Source organism: Orbicella franksi, chromosome 1, assembly GCF_964199315.1.
Source record: "Orbicella franksi chromosome 1, jaOrbFran1.1, whole genome shotgun sequence".
In the NCBI taxonomy this organism is placed as follows: domain Eukaryota; kingdom Metazoa; phylum Cnidaria; class Anthozoa; order Scleractinia; family Merulinidae; genus Orbicella; species Orbicella franksi.
Window position 1 is genome coordinate 29403311 of NC_138145.1, and position 24986 is coordinate 29428296.

The 24986-nt window shown below is 38.6% G+C and overlaps 2 protein-coding genes across 2 annotated transcripts in view; one reads left to right on the forward strand and one right to left on the reverse strand.

Moving 5' to 3' along the window:
- Positions 1-6556, reverse strand: part of LOC145501900 (myb-binding protein 1A-like protein) — a 33157-nt gene extending 26601 nt beyond the window's left edge. The window contains exons 1-6 of the mRNA XM_081481294.1: positions 6360-6556; positions 5393-5617; positions 3972-4052; positions 3711-3824; positions 860-982; positions 316-408 (exon numbers count right to left, since the gene is read on the reverse strand). Of these exons, the coding sequence (XP_081337420.1) occupies positions 316-408; positions 860-982; positions 3711-3824; positions 3972-4052; positions 5393-5617; positions 6360-6491 (768 nt within the window). The 5' untranslated portion in view covers positions 6492-6556. The remainder of the gene's footprint in view (positions 1-315; positions 409-859; positions 983-3710; positions 3825-3971; positions 4053-5392; positions 5618-6359) is intronic.
- A 116-nt stretch (positions 6557-6672) lies between these two features.
- Positions 6673-18485, forward strand: LOC145501942 (stomatin-like protein stl-1). Its single transcript, XM_081481305.1, has 14 exons — positions 6673-6840; positions 7687-7770; positions 8296-8370; positions 9073-9172; positions 10701-10759; positions 11737-11809; positions 12109-12168; positions 12404-12460; positions 12767-12813; positions 12983-13028; positions 13500-13598; positions 14419-14498; positions 15134-15262; positions 16884-18485. The coding sequence occupies exons 1-14, from the start codon at positions 6793-6795 to the stop codon at positions 17172-17174; spliced, it is 1248 nt and encodes a 415-aa protein (XP_081337431.1). The 5' UTR covers positions 6673-6792; the 3' UTR covers positions 17175-18485.
- The last annotated feature ends 6501 nt before the right edge of the window (positions 18486-24986 follow it).

Here is a 24986-nt window from a genome sequence, read left to right on the forward strand (position 1 = left end):
GCTCCGCTATAATTATTTGGAAGAAGAGGGTGTGTCCCTAATATTTCACTGCACCGTGCAAAGAAACTGCTGTCCAATAGCCCGGGGCTAGTGGATTTTCCAGTCAGGCTAGTGAATTCTGTCCTTCACTTGGCCTGATGGGCGAGTGAAGTTTCTTGAAACACTTTTGGGGAAACTCAAATCACAGAAGTAATATTAGAGATGAAATTTTGGGGGCTAGTGAGAATGACTATGCGCCAATCAAAGAGTGAGCGCTACATCTCATCTCATCTGTATTTTACTATGCACATCTGACAAGAATAGTTGAGTTCATACCAGCAAGACAGTACTCATTTCTTGATAATTCTGCTTGTCAGCTATCAATGGACATTTCCATGCATCCTTTATTAGCTTCTTATCAAGGTGGCCCTAAAATATTTATTTGAAGAAAAACAATTTATTGCAAATATCACAAGAAATGTAGAAAACACGCACCTGTGGCTAGTGTTTTCTACATTTCCCTCGTGTTCTCAAATGCCCATCGTGTTTGATCACAGAGTAATACATGGCTTATGCTTCTTTATTTATTAAATAAACAGCATTTGCCAATGTCAGGTTTTGTAACAGAGCCATAGGGATTACAGTGTAATGTAAACTTCACATTAAAATTTTGGGTGAACTTGTCTAAAACAATAATAGCACACTTGCACAATGTCGTCATTTGACCACAAGTGCCAGAATTCATTTTGTTTTTCCTTATTAATCAAATTCTTAAACCCCACTAGGGTTTAAATGACAACTGCACCAATTAGCAGGAGAAAAAGAAATTGTAAAGGATTCTGGTTCCGTAGTAAATTTTTACTGATTAAAATGTACTGACCCCCCAATATCTCTGAACTGCAAGAGAAATGAATAGCGTTTCTGGTGTGGCCTGTGTCCATCCACTCTCAACAATCTCTTTGACAGATGGGTAAACAGACTTAATGAACACATCTGTAGACACCTGAAACACAGCCAGTGAAGAGTGATTGACTATATGCATGGTTATATATCAAGTACAATAATATATCAATATATACACATTAAAAAATAATTATTGTATATCACTCACAACTTCTTCTAATAGTGTAATACATATAGCTACATGTACATGTACATGTAGAGGTGCAGAGGTAACAGGCTAATTGTAAATAACTATCATACAGAAACTGATTGGAAATCTTAAAGAAATTAAAGGTGAGTATTCAAAAAAATGGAGCCAATAAGATTGTCACATTCATGATACATATACACCAGTTGTGTACAACCAGTGATGATAGTACCACCATGTAATAATTATTGTATATTGTATTTAGCTCTTATTAACCGAGCTTAGTTGGTCTGTATGGGAGAATCTTGACCGAGGTCGGAAGTACAGACCGAATGCAGTGAGGTCTGTACACACGACCGAGGTCAAGATTCTCCCATACAGACCATCTAAGCTCGGTTAATAAGATGTTTATTATACGGCAAAGAAGAAAACTTTAACTTGTTTAATGTAACTGGTTTGCTTACATTTTGCTTGCAAATGGAGACGAGCTTAACTTAAACCTGCTGAAATTTGCTTGTCCCCTTTACCTTTTTTCTTTGTCATCAGGCTTTTTGGCACTTCCATAAATGATTGAGAAGAAAATAAAAGAAAATGGTGAACATTTTTGTACTTGAGTTTGCTACTTTTTCAACGCAAAATGAAACCGGTCTAGATGCCGGTCTAGATGGGAAAATCTAGACCGCGGTCAATATCGATTTCAGCCAATCAAATTCGTGAATTCTGTAGTTCCAAGTCCTTGTGAGACACAGCCATATAATAATAGTATATACCACACAAGTGAACAGACTGTACTTTCCGCACATGCTGATTGGCTAGCTCGGAGGTGATTAGCCAAGTACTATTCACTTCCGAGCAGCCGAAGAAAAACAAAATCGCTTCCCGTTTCAAACAAAGTTACTCTTAAACAAATAAAGCTACCCTTTGGTCCGCTAGTTATTCGTAAGCTCTGGCGACCGGAGATATTCGCCATCTAGTTGTCCTTGGCGCACTGGCTACTTATAGTGAATAAATTATGAAAAAATTTTATTTGTAACAATGTGAGCCTATCCGTCAATAAAATCAAGCATAAAAACAGTATGTCTAATTTTCTCAACAAATACATAGCGATTAAAAAATACAACTCTTATAGGCTGTAGAAGCTGTAGAAATCTGAAATCATTCGGGCCGTGAGAATTGCCGCCAAAAACGTGATGTGGGCACTGGACTGTGACAGCAGCACTGAAATAGTTGACAGCCGAGGTTAAGTTGAAGCTCAGTTTTTCCTCTGAAAATGAAGCGAAAAACCCAGCAATTGCTGTTCAATACCAGGGATAAATTGAAAAGAAAATAGAGATGGCACAAACGAAGGTCGTAAGTTGTTTTCTTTCAAAATTATAATTAAAATTAGTTCTTTTATCTCCAGTGAATGTACGCGTAATTTAATTAGTACTATAAACACAACGACATGCAACCCAGTGCTTGGTTCGCACATGGAGGATTTTCGAGAACAAATAACTGCAAAGATTTCTTTCAACAAAAGAAACAGACTTTGCAAGATCTTACACAATCTTTAAACTCAGCAGCTGTAAGATGTTTGTGTAAATATTGAAAGTGAGATATAAAACTAGTGAGCTTATCAAGCAGGGAAGTATAAATAAATACAAGCACTATTTCAAGGCTTCATTATAATGCAAAACATTTGCAAAATATGTCAAGTTTAAGTTTGATTGTATTAATTTTATCACTTTTGAAACCATGAACAAAATTAACCCAAACTACCGCAATGGTTCAAAACGTTGATGATGGTCCGCACGCTTAATCAGAAAAAATTCTGAGCTTAAATCCACGGGAAACTTCACCAAGTATTACAGGCTTGCGCTTGCAATGGTTACCAATCACAAGCTTCATCACGTTCAATGAATTCCACCCCTAGCATTGTGCTAAAGCCATTCAAAACTTGTCTTTAAACAAAATAAATGACTTGTCAAACCTCAATCTAGTACCTTCAATGCCAGCAAAACTCTTTTCTCGTTTGGCTTTCTCATCTGTTTTTACACGCGTGATTGATCACAAAATGAGAATGTTTTTGACGTTTTTGATATTTTTTTCAAATTTGATATGGATGACAATGATTAACCTGTTCAACTAACACAATACATTACATGTATGTTTTTCTCTGTGAAATTGCTTTTCTTTAACAAAAGAACAAAACCATGATTGCTTAAAATACACTGAAATGCACTTTTTAGAACCCCAATTTCAAAATTTTCCCGGGGGGCTCCTAGACCCCCAATAAAAGGTTGTGGTCACCCCCCCCCCCCTCCCCCCCTCCACATGGCTCTGATAAAACCACCCCATGTCTTTTTATCGGCATTGTCCGCTGCCTAGTCAAAGTTATTCTCCCTCTACTTCAAATTTTCGGGAGAACCCTGCATTATTATGGACACTTTATTCTGGCCCGAACAAAAGTTCAGTCAGTCATTGTCTTATCTAAAGAACCCCTTTAATACAGTCACCCCGTTAATGACCGGATTAAAGAGGGTTCCACTGTGGAAGCCTGTATAAGTAAATTGTTACGCTACATGTACATGTACAGTCATGACTTGCACTGTTTGTATGTATATGAAGACTTTACTTTGCATGACCTTGGCTGAGTACTCACTAGTGTAAAAACGTCCACAATGACCTTTGCACAAAGTTCTTGCAAATAACTCTTCTTCTTGCTTAGTTCAATGATCCTTGTTATCAGTAAACCAAGCCATTCTGAGTCTGGGGACTAAGAAACAAACAGACGTTCCAAAGAAATTCACTTGCAGGTAGTAAAAATATTTAATTACATGTATTATTCCTGCCATAATTATGTGACAACTAATGAGGCAAACTGCACCACAGTCATGTATATGTGCTTTGTACATGTACTTACAGAAATTTTTCCTTGATCACACTGTGACCTCAAAACAGACATCACGCCAAATATCTGACCAACATAACAATCTCTTTCTTCCTGCATTTTAAAACAACAAAACAGTTGATAAGTCCTCACTCAACATTAAAAAATATGAGACTCTCCATTCTGATAAGCTTGTATTTCTATGGTCATCTCATATGGGGTGCATATACATGTGTACATTATTGTTAATAGAGGGGAACAGTCATGAAGCTGAGTAAACAAGATAAAAAGATTTACAGGACCCACGACCATGCACAATCTTTTGCCTTGCACTCACACACGACATGTACAAGTACGCATGAATTACATAAAGTGTATTAAATCAAAATGTTTCTATTGGTAAGTAAAGGCTGGTAATGTGCTTTGTGCATGGTGAGGGCTGCCAAGAGGGCAAAAAAACAATAACAAAGAACTGTGTTTGGTTTCATAACCATTCCCCTCTATTCAATACTGTACATGTATAATTAGCCATCATTCTGTAAACTGCATGTACATGGATATTGTAAGGTAAAGTCTGCATATGAGCTACATGTAAGTGGCCCATCAGGCCAGAGTTTATCCCAGTTGAGGCGACTAGGAGTATAATTTCTACTCCTCCCCTGGATAGGATGCTAGTCCATTGCAGGGTTACCCTCAGCATTACATGTAAGTTCCTAAGTACCCATTTATAACACCTGGGTGGAGAGAGGCCCTGTGAGAGTAAAGTGTCTTGCCCAAGAACACAATGTCCCCAGCCAGGGCTCAAGGCTGGACCGCTCGATCCTGAGATGAGCGCACTAACCATGGGGCCACCACACCTTCCGAACATGTATATTGTACATGACAGTTTCTTCAATCTATAATAGGCCCTTTGCAGCTAAGCCATCATGTGACTTACTTTTCATAAAATTATGGACTATAACGTAACGAATGCTAGAAATTGAAAAAGCATGTCGAAAATATCAAAATAGCCAAGTTTGAGGCCCCCATCATTAAAGAATGAGATTTTGTGATGATCTGAATTTTTGAAAAAAATAAGAAGATTTGTATGGAAAAAGTTGTTGGAGAGTACGGCCTTGCTCCCTAGCAACATTTTCCACACAAATCCTCTAACTTTTCTGAAAATTCAAAGTGTTGTATAAACTTACTCTTCAATTCAAGGGGCCTCAAGCTTGCCCATTTTGGTATTTTCGACATGCTCTTTCCATTTCTGGCATTCTTTCAGTTATAACCCATAATATAAAAATTTTCTAGACAAATTTGGTCACATGACCCCAGCTGCAAAGGATCTATTTGCAGATCTGTAACCATCTTTAGTTATTAGTTAAAATGTAACTTTTTGTTTTCAATTGTTTACACAACAAAAAGATGGGATTTATAAAAAACAGTCAGTGTATACAAGATTTTGTAGTTACCCAGGCCTTAGAGCTGCCAGTCACCTCAAGAGTTTTAGTAATCAATCTGAGCATTCCTACAGGAGAGAGGGAAGCAAACTCAGAGAGAACTTCTGTTAACACTGTTGCAAAGCCTTGTCTCGCCCCTTTCCTTGAAGAAGCTAAGCCTTTCACAAGTCGTGTCACGCTGTATTCCAACTCATCACAGCTAGAATCCTCTTCAACCTCCTTACTGCTCTCGTCAATCTTTGAATCATAAATAGTTAACTGTTAACTGGGGCTAAATGCAAATACATGTAGGACCTGGCTCCACCAGCCTTTCAGGCATCTCCCCTACACTCATCTATTGTTGGGGATCAAGTGAGACAACAAAATTGGCAGAAAAAACCACCAGGGGCCAGGACAGCTTATATATCAAAAACAGCCCAATATGATCCACCACTACCCTCTGGCAGACCTAGTCATACATTGTATGCTAAAGGGATTTTGTTGGAGAACTAAATTGCATATTGAACAGATCTATTAGTTTGTAGCTTATAAACAACTCAAATTAAGGCCACGTTTTAATCAAATTGAGACATGAACATAACCAAAGAAACGTTTGTAGACAATTATCTTCCCTATATAGAGAGGATGGTGTTCCTATGTTTTCTAAGAAAACAAATTAATTTGCACTTTTCAGGTCTAGAAAATATGATGAACACACTCGTGTTCCGCTCGCGTGTCCATTAACAGTTTTTCTAGGCCGCAAGCTCGCATTATTTACTACACGGTTTGGTAAATACACAAGTTACATGCCAGGGTTCTTCGCTCGTTAATTTGTGTAAACTTCGATCGGGATAGAAAGGTACTGTGTATTCTTATCTATATCTAACTACAGCTTTTTGATCCAGCTATACATGGAACTATTTTATATCAAAAGAAAACCCACATGTAAGTTTATACGTAAAACGTAAGTTTTATGCATGTAAGACTAAAGTTACTTTACCTTTCGTCTCTCGTCATGTTGTTTTTGAGCTTGGTTCAGAGCATGCAACAACTGCGACGCTGCTTTTAAACGAGTTTTTTCGTCAATAGAAGCAAGCTCCCAGAAATGGGACAGGATATTCTCTGAAGGCATCTTTTAAATTTGAAAAAAAGTCAAGTAAACATAGTAAACAGACCATTCAATTCACGCACGTGGAAAGAGCGCCATATTAGATTTGACCGAGAAAGTCCTGGGACGAAAAAAAACCTCACTGACGCAGCAATCACAGGCAGTAAGCGGGATGTATGCGTCGCGCATCTTTTAATGATGAACATTCACTGACAACTGCACGTGCTCATTCTATTTCCGGATGGTGAAAGAGAAAGAGACTGTTGCAACGAAGAGAAGCTGCAAAAAGAGCAAACTGCGGCAGTAGTCGTTGCTAGATTTAATCATGCTTACTTCTAGGGTCATTACGAGACTTGCTGGTGTTCCTTTCCAGGTAAAAGAAGTTCTAAATTTGTATTTGAACTTATAAGCTAGCCTTTAGGGAAATACTAAATTTAATTTTCGCCTTGATTTACCAGTGTGAATGATTGATTAACTGGATTTAATGTGTCTTAATTTCAGTTTTTCTTACTTTGGTATTTTTCTGATAGCAGCACAAATTTACCGATATGTTATGGAGCAGAAGTTAGAGCACAATTACCCCTGCTATACAAGAAGAGCCCCTGTTACATAACTTAGTTTGTTGTTGTTATTTTTTTCAACTGGCTGCATATTCTGCAATTGACTGACTGTGAGGATGATTTTTCCTACCCGGTTTGACCATCTACAGAAAAGTGTTTCTTATAAAGAAGTTCAGTACAAAATGTTTTTCCTGCCTGTGAAAACCAATAATTTATTGCCTTCCTGCTGGAAACATTAATGAAACCCCTGGCAAACCCGCCAACTTTTTCCTACATGTTCATGAGATTTTCACCTGAAACTGCAGGGGTGTAGCCAGGATTCTTTAAAGGGGGGAGGGGTCACACTGGTAACTCGCCAGATTGTCATGTCGTTTTCGCCACCCGTTGTAGGTTGTTTGCTTAAAAAAGGCTTACAAAAAGAGGGTTCATGGGTACCCCAGGACCCCCTCCCCTAGCTATGCCCCTGAACTGCTGCATGTATGATGTTTGAAGAAGACCAGATCTTATCTAGAGACCTCCAGGGATTTTTACAGGCACTCTAAGGATTTTGTGGTCCCAAATTATACCCAGGGTGTGTTTTGAGTATCAAGATAGGATGTGTTTTGTTGAATCATGTGTTTGTAGTTTAGTGCATGAGAAATGTTTTTGTTAAATTGCAGAGTTTTCAACCTCCAAGGTTTACTGTCAGAACAATGGCATATACTAGTTATGGTAGGACTAAGAAAAAACTTCCTGTGAATACAGTAAGTGAAAATGAATGTCTGAGTGTGTGTTGATGGTTAAATATATTTTGTCCACCCAATTTCCATGAAAATTAAGGCTCACAAAAACCTGATATCCAATTAAAAATATGTGATATCCTTCGTGTACTCCTGATTTGACTCATAAAAGCTGCAGTCAGAGGTGTGATTCCATGATATACATGTACATGTACTGTACCTCGTATTGATCTTACAAAAATTTAAGTAAGGTAGGCTTTCATCCATTAATCTACCCATTGACCTTGGATCAATAATCATGTTATACCATCCTTCCATTAATCTACATCCATCAATACACCATTTCCATTGCTTTTATAATTTTCCTCCTCCTCCTCCTCGTCTTCCTCCTCTCCATCTTCAGTTTCTCCTCCTCTTTCTTTCCTCCTTCTCATCTTGAGCATCCTCTTCAAGACATAGTCACCATCATCGTACATTGTACATCTACATGTACAATTATTTATTGGTTTTGAAATCTGTCTGATGCATGAATTTCTTTCTCTTTTTTAGGTTATTAAATTTGTACCTCAGCAAGAGGCTTGGGTTATTGAACGGTTTGGTAAATTTAACAGAATTTTAGAGCCAGTAAGTAACTATAACAGTAAATCATGTTTAAAAAAAATGTGAACGTTTATTTATTAAAACACTGGTACTCTTTTGGGTTCACATTTCTCTGAATGTTATTGATTAATGGAAAATCTCTTTTAATGGGATTCCTTGCTTGAATACTAACCTTTGTTGAGTCCACTATTCCTAATAATACAATCATGTAGTTCCTTTTTAAGCCTTGCCTTATAGTTTAGGATTAGAGGACTTTGCTGGTTTGAAATTTGAAAATCATACTTGTACTCAGTCTCACACTCTTAGTCCAAACCAAAGTTCCCTACTTTTATTTTGATTAATAATAGATCACGTACATGTATATGTAAATAGTGCAATGTAAGAGGGACGGCAGCTAATTTGTTAGTTATAATACCAGACAACTGAGTTTTCTTTCATGTTTGAAAAATGCTTATCTCAGTGAGTATTATTCCAGTGTACTCTGATTGGCTCACATTTAGATAGCATGACACCAAAGAACATTAGATAGCTGTTGATAGGTAAGCAATGATGGAGTGGCAGACAACTTTTGAAGTAAATGTATAAGGCATTCCTTTTTCCCCTTCGCCATCTGCCAAAGAAAAGAACACCTGCAAGTTACATTCCCAATAAAACACCCTTGGCATCCACTACCTTGCACATGTATTTACCGAATAACAATAGGATTTACTTTCTCTCCATTACCAGGGTCTAGCCATTCTTCTTCCAGTTATTGATGAAATTAAATATGTACAGAGCTTAAAGGAAGTTGCCATCGAAATCCCGTCACAATCTGCCATCACACTTGGTAAGAAACAAAACGTGCCCAATGGGCATGTTGCAAGTATCAATGATTTACCAGCACACTTCACATCTGCTTGTTCAATGAGCTACATGTATGTGCAGTGAGCAACAGAAACCTTGAAACATGTCAGTTATAGACTACGTCAATCTGTTGTTTCAAGTAATGTTATGTTTAACTTAACTTTGTATTAGCAGCACCTGCAGCAAGCAGTTTATCTATGTGAGAGTAACTGTTTGTGGATTATGTCAGCTGCAAAATTTTTAAAAAATGTTTGTCGCTATCTTGGTGTGTGGTTTACCATGGCACACTGAGACGAAACAAACTGACATTACATAATTACGTACATGTATGTACATCAAGGATCATTCTTGTATGACAGCAGGATTTAATACATGTAACACGCATTACTTATTGTGTGTAAATTTTGAACTGATCAATTGATAAACAAATATCAAAAAATGTTAACTGGGTGTTAATGTGCATATGCTTGTGTAAAATGATCTTGTAGTTCAGATGAAAGAATTACATATACATCTGAGAATTGAGGATGTCCAAGTATGTAGCAATGTATAGAAGCTGCAGGGTAGAACTCGAAACAACAGTCTTAATATCAAAAGCATCCATTCTTTTTCTTGGTTAAACTTGTTGTTATTGTGTGAAGTATATATGAAATAATTCATATTCGAACTGCGGTTGTAGGTGAAAGTGAAGAATGATCATTTCAGTAAATTTTCCAATTTAAGCAATTGGAAAGAAGAAGCCTGAAAAAAATCAGAGCATGGCACCGGTATCGTGGAGGTCACGGGTTCGAATCCCATTGAAGCCCTGATTTTTTTTTCCAGGCTTCTTCTTTCCAATTGCTTAAATTGGAAAATTTACTGTGATGATCATTCTTCACTCTCATCTACAACCACAGTTCAAATATGAATTATTTCAGATATACTTCACATCATTTCACTCCTCACAGGAAGATGTGAACTCAATTAATTGACCTCGCTCCCAATATGTGGCTTCATAGTTCAGTTGGTAGAGCATCGTACCGGTATCGCGGAAGTCATGCGTTCGAATGCCATTGAAGCCCTGATTTTTTCTCAGGCTTCTTCTTTCCAATTACTTAAATTGGAAAATTTACTGTCACAGTGATGATCATTCTTGACTTCCATCTACAACCGCAGTTCAAATATGAATTATTTCATATATACTTCACATCATTTTACTCCTCATGGGAAGATATGAACTCAATTAATTGACCTCGCTTCCAATGTGTGGCTTCATAGCTCAGTTGGTAGAGCATTGCAGTGGTATCGCGGAGGTCACTGGTTCAAATCCTGTTGAAGCCCTGATTTTTTCTCAGGCTTCTTCTTTCTAATTGCTTAAATTGGAAAATTTACTGCGATGATAATTCTTCACTTTCGTTGTTATTGTGTTCCTACTAACAGTAACTGTAGTATTTTCAAAATGAGATATAATTTTTTACATAATTTATAATAATAATGTTCACTTGACTGGATAGATTTTTTTGTTTATTCAGATAATGTTACTCTTCATCTTGATGGAGTTTTGTATTTGAGAGTGGTTGAACCTTTCAAGGTAGGTTGTTATAAGTCCCACATTCATATTAATAGTAAATGTTTCTACAGGGTAGGACTGATTGATTTTATAGTAGGGAACTAGAGGCCATTTTTCAATACAAGCCTTGTAAGTTATACTCATTGCTAGTTTGCAAAGGTTAAAGTCCAGATCCCAATACATGTGTCAATTAAAAGTATTTTAAAATACCCACATGTGCAGGAAATGAATAGATGTAACTTACAATCAGACACCAGAATTATTAATATTAAATTCTGTTTCAAGGCTTACATTTTTACCTGTGCAAGTAATATAAATTGCATATCAGATTGTGTACGGAGGTTTTTTTCCTTTTTTGATTTCTTTACTAAATAATGCAGCTCATGCAGCAAACAGGTCTCATGTTAACTGTTTGTGGATTACAATGGCTGCAAAATTAAAAATAATTTTGTCGCTATCTTGGTTTGTTCTGCAATAACACATTAAGACGAAGCAAACTGAAATGACATGTACACCAGAATTCATTCTTCATCAAAGTGTATGACTTGCATTTTACACATATTGAAATTATTGAGAATCTGAGATAATCAAATCTCAATCTCAACTGTCAAATAATAAAATTAATTGAAATATTTGGTGTATGAACTAATTACACGATTGTATTTTAAATCCTAAATTGGGAACTGCAGCTGTGCACTGTACAGAGAAGGAGATATTTGCAGTTGTTATGCAGCATCTTGCAGATTAGCAGTTGAAAGCAAAATTTTAGAACTATTTGGGCCTCCTATTAAGGCTTCATTTTATTCCAAGCCTTCCTTTAAAATTTGTTAGTTTGCAGTTTCACGACCTTTTCACTTAGACTCAAGCTGTACTAAGAAGATTTGTCAAGTCATGTGTAATTACAGAACCTGTGAACTAGTAAGATGTACAGTTATACATGTCTGCATGTACATTTATAATTATGTACATTATACAGTGTATGTTATATGGCAATATAGGCTTCTTATGGAGTGGAAGACCCAGAGTTTGCCGTTACACAGTTGGCACAGACAACCATGAGGTCTGAGTTAGGTAAGTAATAGCTTTTCTTCAATTGAAACGTGAAACAACTACCTTGTTGAACTGATACAGACAGGTTCTTTTCTGATGGGAGGAGGGTACACACACATGTGCCTTGTGCATGTGCAGGTACAGGTACAGTAGAAAAGTCATGTACACAATTAAATACCGTATACATACCATCATGTACATGAACACATTCTTGTTCGTTGTAGATCTAGATTCCTCTTTTTGTTTTTGGACTTGTAAGGTCAAATTTATTTTTTTCCTCAGTGGTGTCAGGCTACCTTCATTTAATGTTTCCTTTGCAGGTAAAATCAGTTTGGATAATGTATTTCAAGAAAGGGAAAGATTGAATCATAACATAGTAGGTGAGGAGGTATTTTAATTTCGTTTAAATTTCACAGCAGGTTAGTTTTAAGTTCCTTTGTGAAACACTTACTGTACAAATTATGTATGCAAGAAGATTTAAGCTTCTCCTTATTGTCCAAGCTGATTAATTTGTACCTTATACTGTACATGTATGTATGTACATACTGTATATAGTAGAGCTAATGGTCTCATCTTGTCCTGGTTTCTAATGACTTCTTTTCTTACCATTGTCAGAGGCCATCAACCACGCTGCAGAAGTATGGGGAATAAGATGTTTGCGATATGAAATTCGTAAGTTTCATTTCTGGCTCGGGGTGATTAATTTAAAAAACAATGGAATCCAAACAAAGTGTTCAATCATAATCTGCATGCTATGTACCACTGTCGAAGCAAAAAGGTTTCTAGTCAGTAGTGTCTGAAGTCAATTTCTGTAGCTCTTAGCTCGGAGAACATAATTTTTCTGAGATCAATTAATAACTACTAAAGCAATCATGCATGTTTAATGTACTATAATCATTAATTAAAGCTAAGCAACTCTACTGTAAGTCTCTCTATCTCTTTTTTTTCCCTTTAATTTCTTTTTTCTTTTTTATTAAGGTGACATTCAACTTCCCAGTTCAGTGGTCGAGGCCATGCAAATGCAGGTACATATGAAATTTATGTTCATTGTTTTCTATACTTTTTCAATGCAGATGTGTGGTCTTTATCTATACATTAACATGAAAATTAATACATGTACTCTAATTGAGGTTTTTTCATGATGATAAATAGTGGTTTAGATTGTTGTAAGTTGCCATTTGTATACTGTCATAGGTAGAAGCTGAAAGAAAGAAACGTGCTGCAGTGTTACAATCTGAAGGTGAGCATAAAAACTGTAGTTTTCCTCAAGGTTAACATCTCATTGTATTAGCATTATCAATCTAACATAACAATGTAGTAAACATAAACACAGGATTAAAAGGGCTCTGGACATCTCTCAACACAACAAAGGTATTGACCAAAGAAACATACCCCCTAAAAATACTAGGTGATTAGTTCCTGTAATAGGTTGTGACTCACTTAATTCCGGTATATTGTAAATGCACGATAAATTGGTAAGGATTTCTTTGCATATATTTTTCATTATTCATTGGTTCCAACACTTTTTTTTTTTCAAACTTGTCATCAAATTTTCATAGTGGCACCAATTCACTCACTGCCTGTATGGTTGTACCATGCAAGACAAACAAATTACCCTGTTCTAGACGAACTATACTTCCTTGTTCTAATACACTTATCTAAGCCCCACACGCCTTTTTGACTATGTTATTTCTTGTTCCTGTTGTTTTAGGTCAAAGAGAAGCTGCCATTAATGTTGCAGAAGGAAAGAAACAAAGTCAGATTTTAGCATCAGAGGCCAGAAAAATGGAGCAAATCAATACTGCCACTGGTAATCAACTGCACTTGTCGCCATTAACACATTTGTGAGATGTGCGAGATATGTATTGTTGGTACTTGAAAGGTTTTAGCCTTGTCAAGCCAAAGATGATGGGAAATGAAAATTAAATTACCATTATTCTTCGGTCACAAAAGTTAAAACATAGCAAATCTTTTTTATTAGTGTGTAATTGGGAGATGCAGTGGCCTAAAGGTTGGCGTGCTTGACTTCCCGTTTGAGTCTGGTTTCAAGTCCTGGCCAGGGTCAATGCATTTTTCTTTGGCAAGACACTTTGCTCCAAAGTTCCTCTATCCACCCTGGTATGTTAATGGTGCTGAAAAATTTAATACTGAGGGTTACTCAGCAGTGGACTTACATCCCATCCAAGGGGGAATTCAAAATCTCCATGGTCGCTTAGAAACTGAGATGAGCTCCAGCGATCTGAACCACTTAATTGGTTCAAAGCAGACTTGGATTCCGACAAACTCAATATTTAATCTCATTTGAAATTATTGTTACGAAAAAATAAAGTCAAAGTCAGCTTTTTTACATGTAACAGCACACACCCACCATGAAAGTAAGTGCAGCTTCAGTATTCTGTCAAACAGACTGTTCCTTGTCTGGTTTGAAATCCTGTTAAAGCTGCGAGAAAAAAGAGTCTGTCGCTATCTTGATGTGCTTATTCATAGCACACTGAGACGAAACAAACTAACACAGAGTAAGATACATGTAAGGTGATCAGAAAAAAGGGATGGTGAACAGAAAAGAAATTCACGTGAACAGTGGAGTGTTATTTCTAATTCTGTGAATGTGTATCTTTCGCTCTTTTCAGGTGAGGCAAATGCTATCGTTGCAAAAGCTAAGGCTCGAGCGGAAGGAATTGAGAAAGTGTCCTTGGCGCTGCAACAGCAGGTGTGTGTCTTCTTAAGCATGATTCAATCACTGCATCCGTAATTTTTCGCTTGTCATGAGATTGAAATCTTTCTTGTCTTGGCGGTTCTAATTGTCTTCTACGTTATCTTACTCATGCATCGTTCTTATCTGTACAATTTATATACATTTTTATATTCTTATACATTCCGAGATATTTTATAGTAGTTATATATTCTTAGATAGGTTAGTGTAATAGTCATAGTACATGCGTTTTTACTTTGTTATTTTGTTTTCTTGGCGCACCTGTAAACTAGCTGGTGCGTCCTGCAGACTTTGCTTGTCAAGTCTATGGGACGCACCATTACCATTGCTAAGTGTGTTGTCCAAGGAAAATAAATGTACATGTCTATGTCTATGTTAACCAAAGGTGTACCGTATGTAAGGTGTGTGGTCTGTCCCCCTCCTACATGGAGTTGGGAAATCCTCATGAATACAGTCAGATTTAAGTTTTTAAATTTAGGACTGTCTAGCCAACAGGACAAGATCGTTGCAAACTAATTAATCCCTTACCTTACTTTGAAACGACGAGAAAAATGGAGTTTATCAGTGTTTTCATTGCCTGCCAAGGCAGCAAATCAAGTGATGTACAAACTAATACTCTAGTCTTTTCACAGTTAGGTGAAAGAGCAGCCTCTCTCAATGTCGCTGAGCTTTATGTGAACGCTTTCTCTAACCTGGCCAAGACAAACAACACAGTAGTGCTACCAGCTAATGTGGGGGACGCCGCTTCTATGGTAGCCCAGGTGAGTTAAATAAAATAAGAACGTCTTCTACGGTGAACAACAACAGCAACAACAACAACAACAACAACAACAACAACAATCATTATCGTAGACCTTTCTACTTACTTCCCGTTCACCACACTAAAATTAAGGGGACCGGAATTCCCGGGGGACTCCCATCTCAAAAATACGGGGGTGCTCGTCGTATCTGTTAGGGGTTAAAAAAGCAGTTCTGGTACCTCTTAGTGTATTCAGCCTCAAAAGGTCCACAGCGTGCGCTTTCGCGCTTCCTTTTCGGGTGTCGAGCCGAAAAAAGTCGGTGTCAGTTAGTGTGTTGTTTTAGAATGGTACCTCTTAGAGGTGAAAAAAATTTCAGCCACGCCCACAAAACAGTATCTTGGTTCCTCTTATGGGTTCTTGTACAAATTTCCCAAGAGCATCCCCGTCCTCCAGTCCTCTTCCCCAACCCCTCCCCTCCGCGGGGCTGGAATTGTTATAGGTTTGTTACAGTTTCACTTAAGTGTAAGAAAAGTGTTCTTTGGTAAATAGAGAGCTATGCAACCACACGTCAACAATGGCGACAGCTAAGAGCCAGAAATAAAGTTATACTTTACCGACGATTCTTTAACTTCAGTTATTATTATTATTATAAATTTTATCTTTACCTAGAGTGTACCGAAATGTTTAACGATTAAATTTTTGCTTGGCGGCGCCTTCGTTCCGTTACCGTTGTGGTTGAAGGAGCGTTTAATATTCGACCCATAGCACTGCTAGCCTCTACCACGCGTTCAGTTAACTAGGACGCAGCGCCAAAAACGGCGAGGGGAGCAATAGGGCTCGTGGCACGAAGCACCTATCTTTTTTTTGTCTCTCGCCGTTTTTCGCGCTGCGCCTCGACTAACTGACCGGCTGGAAGAGGCTACTCTGAAGAATTCCCCCGCGCAAACACTACGCAAATGTCTGTAGTGAGCACTTTGTTTGATATCAGTAAGGTTTTTTTTCTTTTTATTATGTATCGATTCTCGGACGTTTCTTTAGCAGGGGATTGAAATGTTGGCGCCACCAGGGGCTGTCTGCTTTACCAGGCAGCTCTTGCATCAAACTGTTTGTACTATACCAAGTTTGACTCTCGGTGGCTGCAACAGTAACGGTGTGTCGCTATCTTGATGTGTTCACTAATAACGCACTGAGACGAAGCACACCTACATGTGATGACTCAATTCCCAAAGATGTAAAGGTGTTATTTATAGGGGTGGATATCGTAGTTTTTGTTGTTGTTGTCGTTTTTGTTTTTGTTTGTTTTTCTGTGTTGTTTTTGTCTGTTTTTTTTAAATTTCCTATCGTTTTTTTTTTTTTTTTTTTTTTTTCATTTGGTATCAGGGTCCCGTTTCTCGAAGGTCACGAAAAGTTTTCGCACCCGGAAAGCCGTAGCAAAATCTCAAACCTTTTGATTACAGAGCTGTTTTATTCACATATTCTTAATATGAACAGAGGTTCTCTTCATACAAGAAGTTTTAGGCTTATACACCTCTCAGTTTTTAGATACAGATCAATTAAAAATGACTTTGCGGGCCCGAAAAGTTTCCGGGGCTTTCGAGAAACGGGCCCTTGATTCCTTGTTTGTGTTGATTCTTGTACCCAGGCCTTAGCGGTTTATGGTCAAGTGACCGGAAGACCAAAAGACGATCCCCCTCCCCCTCCCGCTGGGTTACCAGATCCAACGGCAAAAGATCCCGAGCCAAGCGACGACCAAACAAAGAAGGGTAGTGACGGGGAAACGAAAAAAGAAAAACCATCTGCTTCTTTAGCAGGTGATTTTCGGGAAGTCGAAGGCAGTTCAAAAGACGTACATATGAGATGGAACCCGCCAGTATCTTCCAGATCACACTTCACTGCGGCTGCGTCGCCTACACGAGCACGTGACTTCTCCTGAGTCTGCAGCATGACAGTGCAGCGTTCGAATTATTTCTTAAGAGTACTCAAGAGCGAGAGACGGTAAAAAATGTCGCGTTCACACCGGCCAAATTAAAGCTAGTTTAAAAGATGTAAACTTCAGTTACAGAAATCGTGTAACGAATTTTACACAGAGGCGAAAATGAGCGGCTTTTTGTGTGGTTTGACCATAGAAATTGTCTTGTCAATGAACTCGAGTGAACAATGAATGCACAAAACAATTAGAACTGAACCTTAACGGCATCTTAAATCTATGTGAAACGGGATGTAAACTGGTAGAACAATTGCAGTTCTGCCCAATATTTGTAGAACCACACGCAGATTTTTCTGATTACAGTATGCTCTCCTATCGAACAAAACCAAACAAACAAAAAAAATCAGCACTACCGGTATACTCGCGAAAACGTTCGGTTACAGTGCTATTAAGAACTCCATGATACTTGGTATCGTTTCAATAAGTTGGATAGTAGGATAAGCCTGGGAAAAGGGTTTTCAAAACCGACCGGGAAACAGGGATGGCGGAGCGTATTTTGGATTGTGGCGGGGGCGGGGGAGTGGGGAGTGGCTTACAAGAGAGTGCCAGAGGCGCTAACTTGTTGGGGGTCTGGAGATATTTGTAAAATTATTATTTCCTGTATTTTTTGCTTGAAATTGGTGGGGGGTGGTGGAGACTAAAGCCCCCATCAGCTCCGCCGTTCCTGAGAAAGGTAGACTCTGTAAGTCGTTAGTCCTTATTTTTAGCTGTGAAGGGTTTACGCGGAAGGTGCGAAGCTGTAACGTATTGCACGGTAGACTTCTCATCCACGAACCTCGCGTGTCGCGTTCTTGTAAACGGTGGATAAATTACATCATTGCTTGCATAGAAGCGAACGACTTAAAGCAAGTCAACAGAGTTGTTGTAGTCTCCCCAGTCACATCCGTCTCTAATTCCTCTTAGTTTTACAACGGGGAAAGCGACTTTCTCCACACTCGAGATGAAGAAATACCCTAGAACGTACTGGGATTGCTAAAGAGACAGTTCTTGTGTAGCAAATTAGAGAGAGCGTGGAGTGAACTGTTTGAATATAAAGCTATCTTCATGTTGGAAAAATTATATATGGAAATATTGCTATATATGATGCGGAACAGTTTCACTTCAGAGTTGTTTCGAAGTTATTGGATAAAACGTAACACTGTTTGATCCAATTGTTTTTATTCAGTTTTGCGTCAGACTATAGGAGAATCTTTGTTTACAATATTTGCCTCATTACCATAAGCGATACAGTTTCTGATGGAGCTACAAAGAGATTAATACTGATTATACTCTAATCACCGTGAAACGATTATAAAATATTTTGTAACTAATCTTAATAAACACAAACACAGCATCAGGGGCGGGCATCTCGTTTATTGATGCAGGATACAGCGAGCGTTACATCATCATAAAGAAAATACAGCAGTGAATAAACAGAAAAATTAAAAAGCAAAGTTGAAAGAGATGCCTTCGAGTGGCTCTTGCATAACTTAAAAATTCTTAAATAGCCTACTAGCCCCTTAGGGATTCACGCCTAAAATACTTCTACAGTTAACACGAACCATACATAGTGAACATACTCCAGTGTAATTAGCGAAACGTTACAAAATATATTTATACTCTAATCACCGTGAAACGATTATAAAATATTTTGTAACTAATCTTAATAAACACAAACACAGCATCAGGGGCGGGCATCTCGTTTATTGATGCCCGCTTTCGAAAATAAGGAAAGAGAACAAAGGAATCTAAGTGTGCAAACTTCAAGACACTGAAAGTAAAGATTCCAACTTATCGTAATATAGCCGTACGTAGCTAGCCGTCCTTGGCTCGATCAGTCTTCCATCTGCCGTGACATAAAAAGTGTAGATTGCTGATGCCTGCTCCTTAGCGGCCCCTGTTCTTAAGCTATGTAGATAAAACAAGTGTATAAGATATCCTAGTTCCGCACACGCGTGCCAAGTCTAAAACTTTATTTTACTCGAATTTTTTGAGAGCAAAATATGCTATATCTTGAAAGAAAATAAATTCATAAAATTAAAACTAAAAATTAAATATAATAAACATCTGTTTTGCTCTCACATGTATAAATTCTGACAAATGCATCGCAAAAACTAACGTCACAACAACGAAGGCTAGCTAACTCGTTGCCGCGGAGAAAAGCCGTTAGGCAGTCACGCAAATTGCAGCTAAGCGAAGATTAGAAGGATTAGCCTGGGAGTCCGCAAACCTATTATATATCCTCAAAATCATCTCGGGAGTAACAGCGCCCCCCTTTTTATGGAAACAGGTTTTGCAAGCTCAATTTTAGCCGCCTCGAGAACACTTCAAGTCAAATCGCAAATCGGAGAGCCATACCGACGGTGTGCCAATTTATGCCATAACAGGGAGACTCAAGTGTGGAGTAGAGGGAACTCTGCTGCAGCAAAATACTCCAAATAAGGAGCAACTGACGTCTCATCAGACGCCAAACAAGCGACTTCCTCAAAGCGCGAAGACCATTCTCTAAATGTTTGAAATTCACTTGAATAACGCTCTGTTGTTGAAGGGGCCTTTGCTTTAGAGCGACGCAAGGGAAGACCTTCTGTCGACTTGCGAAGCCGTCTGGATCTCTTGAGTGGGCAACCTTTGAAGTAAACACTCATCCACTTTGTAGACTTGAAAGATAACAAAAGAAATGTCAGAACAATTAGAAAAAACAAAAATGCAACAACACGCAGATCAGAACATAAGGAAGGCCCAGAGGCCTAAATCTTGCATTCAGCACACTATATACTGGCAGTCCCGCACAAAAACGGCATGGCTCAACGGCCTAAAACAGTGTAATCACCTAAGATCAACACGTGATAAACGGGCAGTCCCGCACAAAGATGACATGGTCCAACGGCCTAAAACAGTGCAATCACCTAAGATCAACACATGATAAACGGGCAGTCCCGCACAAAAATGACATGGCCCAATGGCCTAAAACAGTGCAATCACTTAAGATCAACACATGATAAACGGGCAGTCCCGCACAAAGATGACATGGCCCAACGGCCTAAAAGAGCTTAATCGTGACCGCGCGGCATGACTTCTCCATAGACAGATTCTACTGGACACTGGACTGTACAGCGCCGACAAGCAACTAAAATTCTCCGAGCCAAAAGGGAACCGTGTTATTTGCCCCATGGAGATAAACATCTTTACCGTTCTCAAGAGAAAATCAATAACAAAAGATCTGAAACCCCACCTACGATCCACCAAAAAATTAAAGGCCAAAAGGGAGCTGAAAGGCTAATAAAGAGTAACCAGTTCTATTAACAAAAACATATATGGCGGAAGACATATTTAACTAACGAAAACAGGTGGCACTAGCCAACAGGTTTCTCCTAGCCAACTAAATGCTAGGGAATATTCGAATAGAAACTCGGAAAACTTGAATTTTTTTTTTTTTTTTAAACTGGGAAAGTAATCAATTGAACAGGGACCCCAATAAGAGGTTACTTCATGAAAATAGCTATCTTTAACTGACCAGTCATCAATCGACGATCTTGCATAAGTAATCAGCTGAACGAGGTATCAACTCAGCCTCGATTTTGATATTACTTTCTTGGCGGTACCAAATTAATATATCACCGGCGAGTTGAAGCGAACACAGTTTCATACTACCAGAATCGACGATAAAAGGTACAGTTTGGTTGTCTGTAAACCACTTAACAGAGCACCCTGAAAGAAGATGTGCAAACTTTTCAAAGCAAAACGAACACAGTGGAGTTCTCTCCACGTGGTACTCGATCTGGTATACGTCTACATAGAATCTAAGTTTTTGTGCAAAAACAGGCATGTTACCAATGGCAATGAAAGCAGCCAATCCAATAGCGCTAACATCTGAGTATACAATACGAGACAGTCTGCGAGCAACGTCTGCAAAACACTGGAATTGAGATAAGAAACCTTGTTCCTCCAGAACTCCAACTGTATGGAAACTGACAACGGGTTAACAACAGCAGGAGCACACGCGCACTCGACCACTGAACCTGTGGCCAGAAGATCAGAAATAGCCTGCTCGACAAATCACTGTACTGGACTGGATGGCTGAGTGATTATTAGAAAACTGAGCTGAGGGTAGAATGTAAGTAAAGAGAATCTGATACCCATCAAAAATAGTATCGCGAATAAAGCAAGAAGCACCTATATGATTTCAAAACTCTACACTAACCTTAAGGTTGTCTTTAACTTAAATATAATGCGTTCCGTCCTGATAATCAGTCTTTTATTCACTCATTCAGTCATCAGGGCTAGTACAATCGTTAACCCTCGGACTAATACTCCCATCGTGGTACAAGGGGGATGAAACCCCCTCCTTGGGTTTTCGTTCTATTAAGGCACAGAAAATAAATTTACATTCATTAAATAGAAAGCCCTGAGCCTGCTCTATAAAATAATGACATAATTTTTGGCTGTGACGTCGCATGACGTCATTTGACCCGCCATCTTGGATTTTACTATTTTCTTACAAAAGTCAAAAAATTATCTAGAATGCTTATGAAGCCAGAATGCTTATGAAATGTACAATTTGGTGAAATTCAGCAAAATGATGAACAAAGCTGAAAAAAAAAATACAGAAGTATGTCAAAAAAGTTGATCTTTGTCTAGACCTATGAGAAGTTTGCGGTTGCCATGACAAAGTCAAAAGTAATGGACGCAATTGACATATCCAAAATTTACGCGAACGATGAATGAACAGCTACAGAAATTTTTCAGCCCCTTAGAGTAAATTGTCTTTTCAAGACTTCCAAAAAACCTTGAATCACATGGTTCAACAAAATTATCAATAAGTTCAACTGGGTCAAAGTCTCCCAATCGTTTGATTAAATTGAATAAATTATATACTCATCTTATCCCATTCTCTTCAATGCAGCTTGGTATTTCCCATAAGTATGTATTTTTATTGCTTGGAGGGGCTGCAGCGGCTCCTCTAAAACGGCCTGGGCAGGAAGATGGATTTGCTCAGTGGCTTCTTTGGCCGCATCTGAAACACTTGTCTGCCAGTTGAGGCTGACGTCGACGAAAGGACTGCTTGCGAAAAAAACAAAAAGGCTGATTAGAAGAAAAATAATTGGACAGGCCATGAGTGGATGGAGCTTCAGTGGATGTAGAGCGGGTAGCTGTAGAGTTGGCCAGCTAGACGCATTTTTCCGCTTTTTCTCCCGGATCTTAGCTAGCGTTCGTATTTCGGCTGATCAGAGCTTTTTCTCTTCCTCTGAATCTTCGGCGAGTTCGTCCGATTCGTACTTGCACTGCTGCCCAAGCAGCGGGGTTCTTGTCCGCGGAACGAAATAACTTGGCTGATGAAAGGTTTCCTTTTGAGGTGGTCTTGCTGGTCCCGTCTGTTGCATCCAGCAGAGAGTTGCTGAAGTCGTATTGTACTTTAGAGTTAAAAGAACTCGAATCCTTGGACACCGTTTTTAGCCTCTACAGTTGAGACTGAGTGGCAGCTTGTTTCTCGTCGAGATCGCGTTTGAATGCAGCGATCAAACTTAACGTCCAAAAGACGAGGAAACAATGTTCGTGAAGCAGTCTCATGAAAAGGATCCCCCCTTAATGAAGGATTGCGCGATCGAAGTGGGAACGCTCGCTCGTTCAGTATCCGACGACATAACAGCAAAAGCAAAGTTGAAAGAGATGCCTTCGAGTGGCTCTTGCATAACTTAAAAATTCTTAAATAGCCTACTAGCCCCTTAGGGATTCACGCCTAAAATACTTCTACAGTTAACACGAACATAGTGAACATAGTGAACATACTCCAGTGTAATTAGCGAAACGTTACAAAATATATATGTTGAAAGGGCGCAGCACGATTAACTGTCCCAGGAATTTGAGCGCGATGTATTGAATACTTTTTGTGCGACGAGGGTTTAAAAGCTCAAAATTTTACAAAGAATGTACGAGCTCATTAGCGCTTTTGCCACACAGAATTTTTGATGTTTTTGAAAGCCAATTTCTCCTCGAATATTACACCCAAAGAGCCAAAAATTTCACCGCTTACTGAGTTTCACGAGCTCTCTAAGTTTTACTAGTAAAATCGTGTCTAGCATGATGCCTTCATGTGCAAAGTCGTATGTTAATGAGGAAAAATGTAAACAATGACGTCAGCAAAGATTCGCCTACAGGGAATGTTATCTCTACTGGTATTTTTGAAGGACACATCTAGTAAGTACAAATTTTGTCATAAACGAATTGCTTAAGGAAAAAAAAAAGATTAGACACTGAAACAGAAGATGTAAACGTTTTGAAAGAATGAAATTTCGAGTAAACGAGGCTTGGAGTGAACGGAAAACACTTCGTCTCTGTAATGATAAAATTAATACTGTTAAGTTTGCGAGAGAAATTGTACATGTTGAGCAATGAAAGTGGCCCACTGTAGTAAAATTCCTCTAACGGGAGTTGTTGCTTTCTTGCTTTGACCTTTCATAGATCACACGCATTTCTTGCGATGTCAGTGTCATTTCCAGACATTTGATGCTTGTTTTTTTGTTGATGATTGTTTTTTTTTTTCTTACTACTTGTCAGCTCGATAATGCATTTATCACGTAAGGAGAAAGTCAGCATTGATGACACTTGTCAGCTCGTCCTTCTTTAGCCTGTGAATTTCGCTTGCCGATCGGGTTGTAGGGCGGAAAAAAAACAGGCTGGCGGAGATAGCCGAGAGCGGTCTATGAGGGGAGGTTAGATACCGGTACTATACCTGACATTTTGTACTTATTTGCACAGGGAATTTACTTTTTTATCAGAGAAACCAAGCGGAAGAACAGGGCCTTTTGAAAACTATTGTCTATGGCAACATAGTTGACTTGTGCCGACGAAAACGAAAATAAAACGACGACATTATAATCGCCGCCGCCTATAATTTTAATCGACAAATCCGCCAAATGTGAATGGTCTTAAACGGTAGTCAAATGCGTAATTACACTTACTGATGTGAAGTATATATGAAATAATTCATATTTGAACTGCGGTTGTAGATGAAAGTGAAGAACGATCATCGCAGTAAATTTTCCAATTGTCCAATTAAAATTGTGAAATTATGTGGCTTCATAGCTCAGTTGGTAGAACATCCCACCGGTATCGTGGAGGTCACGGGTTCGAATCCCGTTGAAGCCCTGATTTTTTCAGGCTTCCTCTTTCCAGTTTATTGCGATGATCATTCTTCACTTTCAATTATACTTTTTCTTGAAAGGCAGTGCAGTTTGATTTGAAATAAGGCCCCGTCCACAGTAATTTTGACTATTACCACACTAATTTTGACCACGCAGCATTATTTCTACGGTTAGGCCTACCGTCCACACTAATCCGTCACGAAAACGGAGCTTTTCGAAAACGCTCTTCAAACCGGAGGAATTTGAAAACGCCGGGTATGGACAGAAAACATGTTAAAAGCGGAGCTTTTCGGAAATAATGACGTCACGCTAATCTTGTGCTTTCGCTGACCGAGTTTTCCTCAAACACAAATCCAAAATGAGTGACAATTGATGCATTTTCAAATTTCTCCAGCGCAGTGTGGACGAAAATCATTTGATACGTTTTCAAATTTCTCTGACTAGTGGGGCTTAAGTTGTACCCACCTGATTTACAGACAAACCGTTTATTAAGACAAAGCGTGCATGCATGTGACCAAGTTGTTTTCATTTGACGGCATCAAATTCTAAACCTTAATCAAAACTGCCCTCCCGTTCAAAACAACAATAAAACTGCGTTAACTTGTGTCGGCTTTTATGTCTTGGAATGTTTCTAATA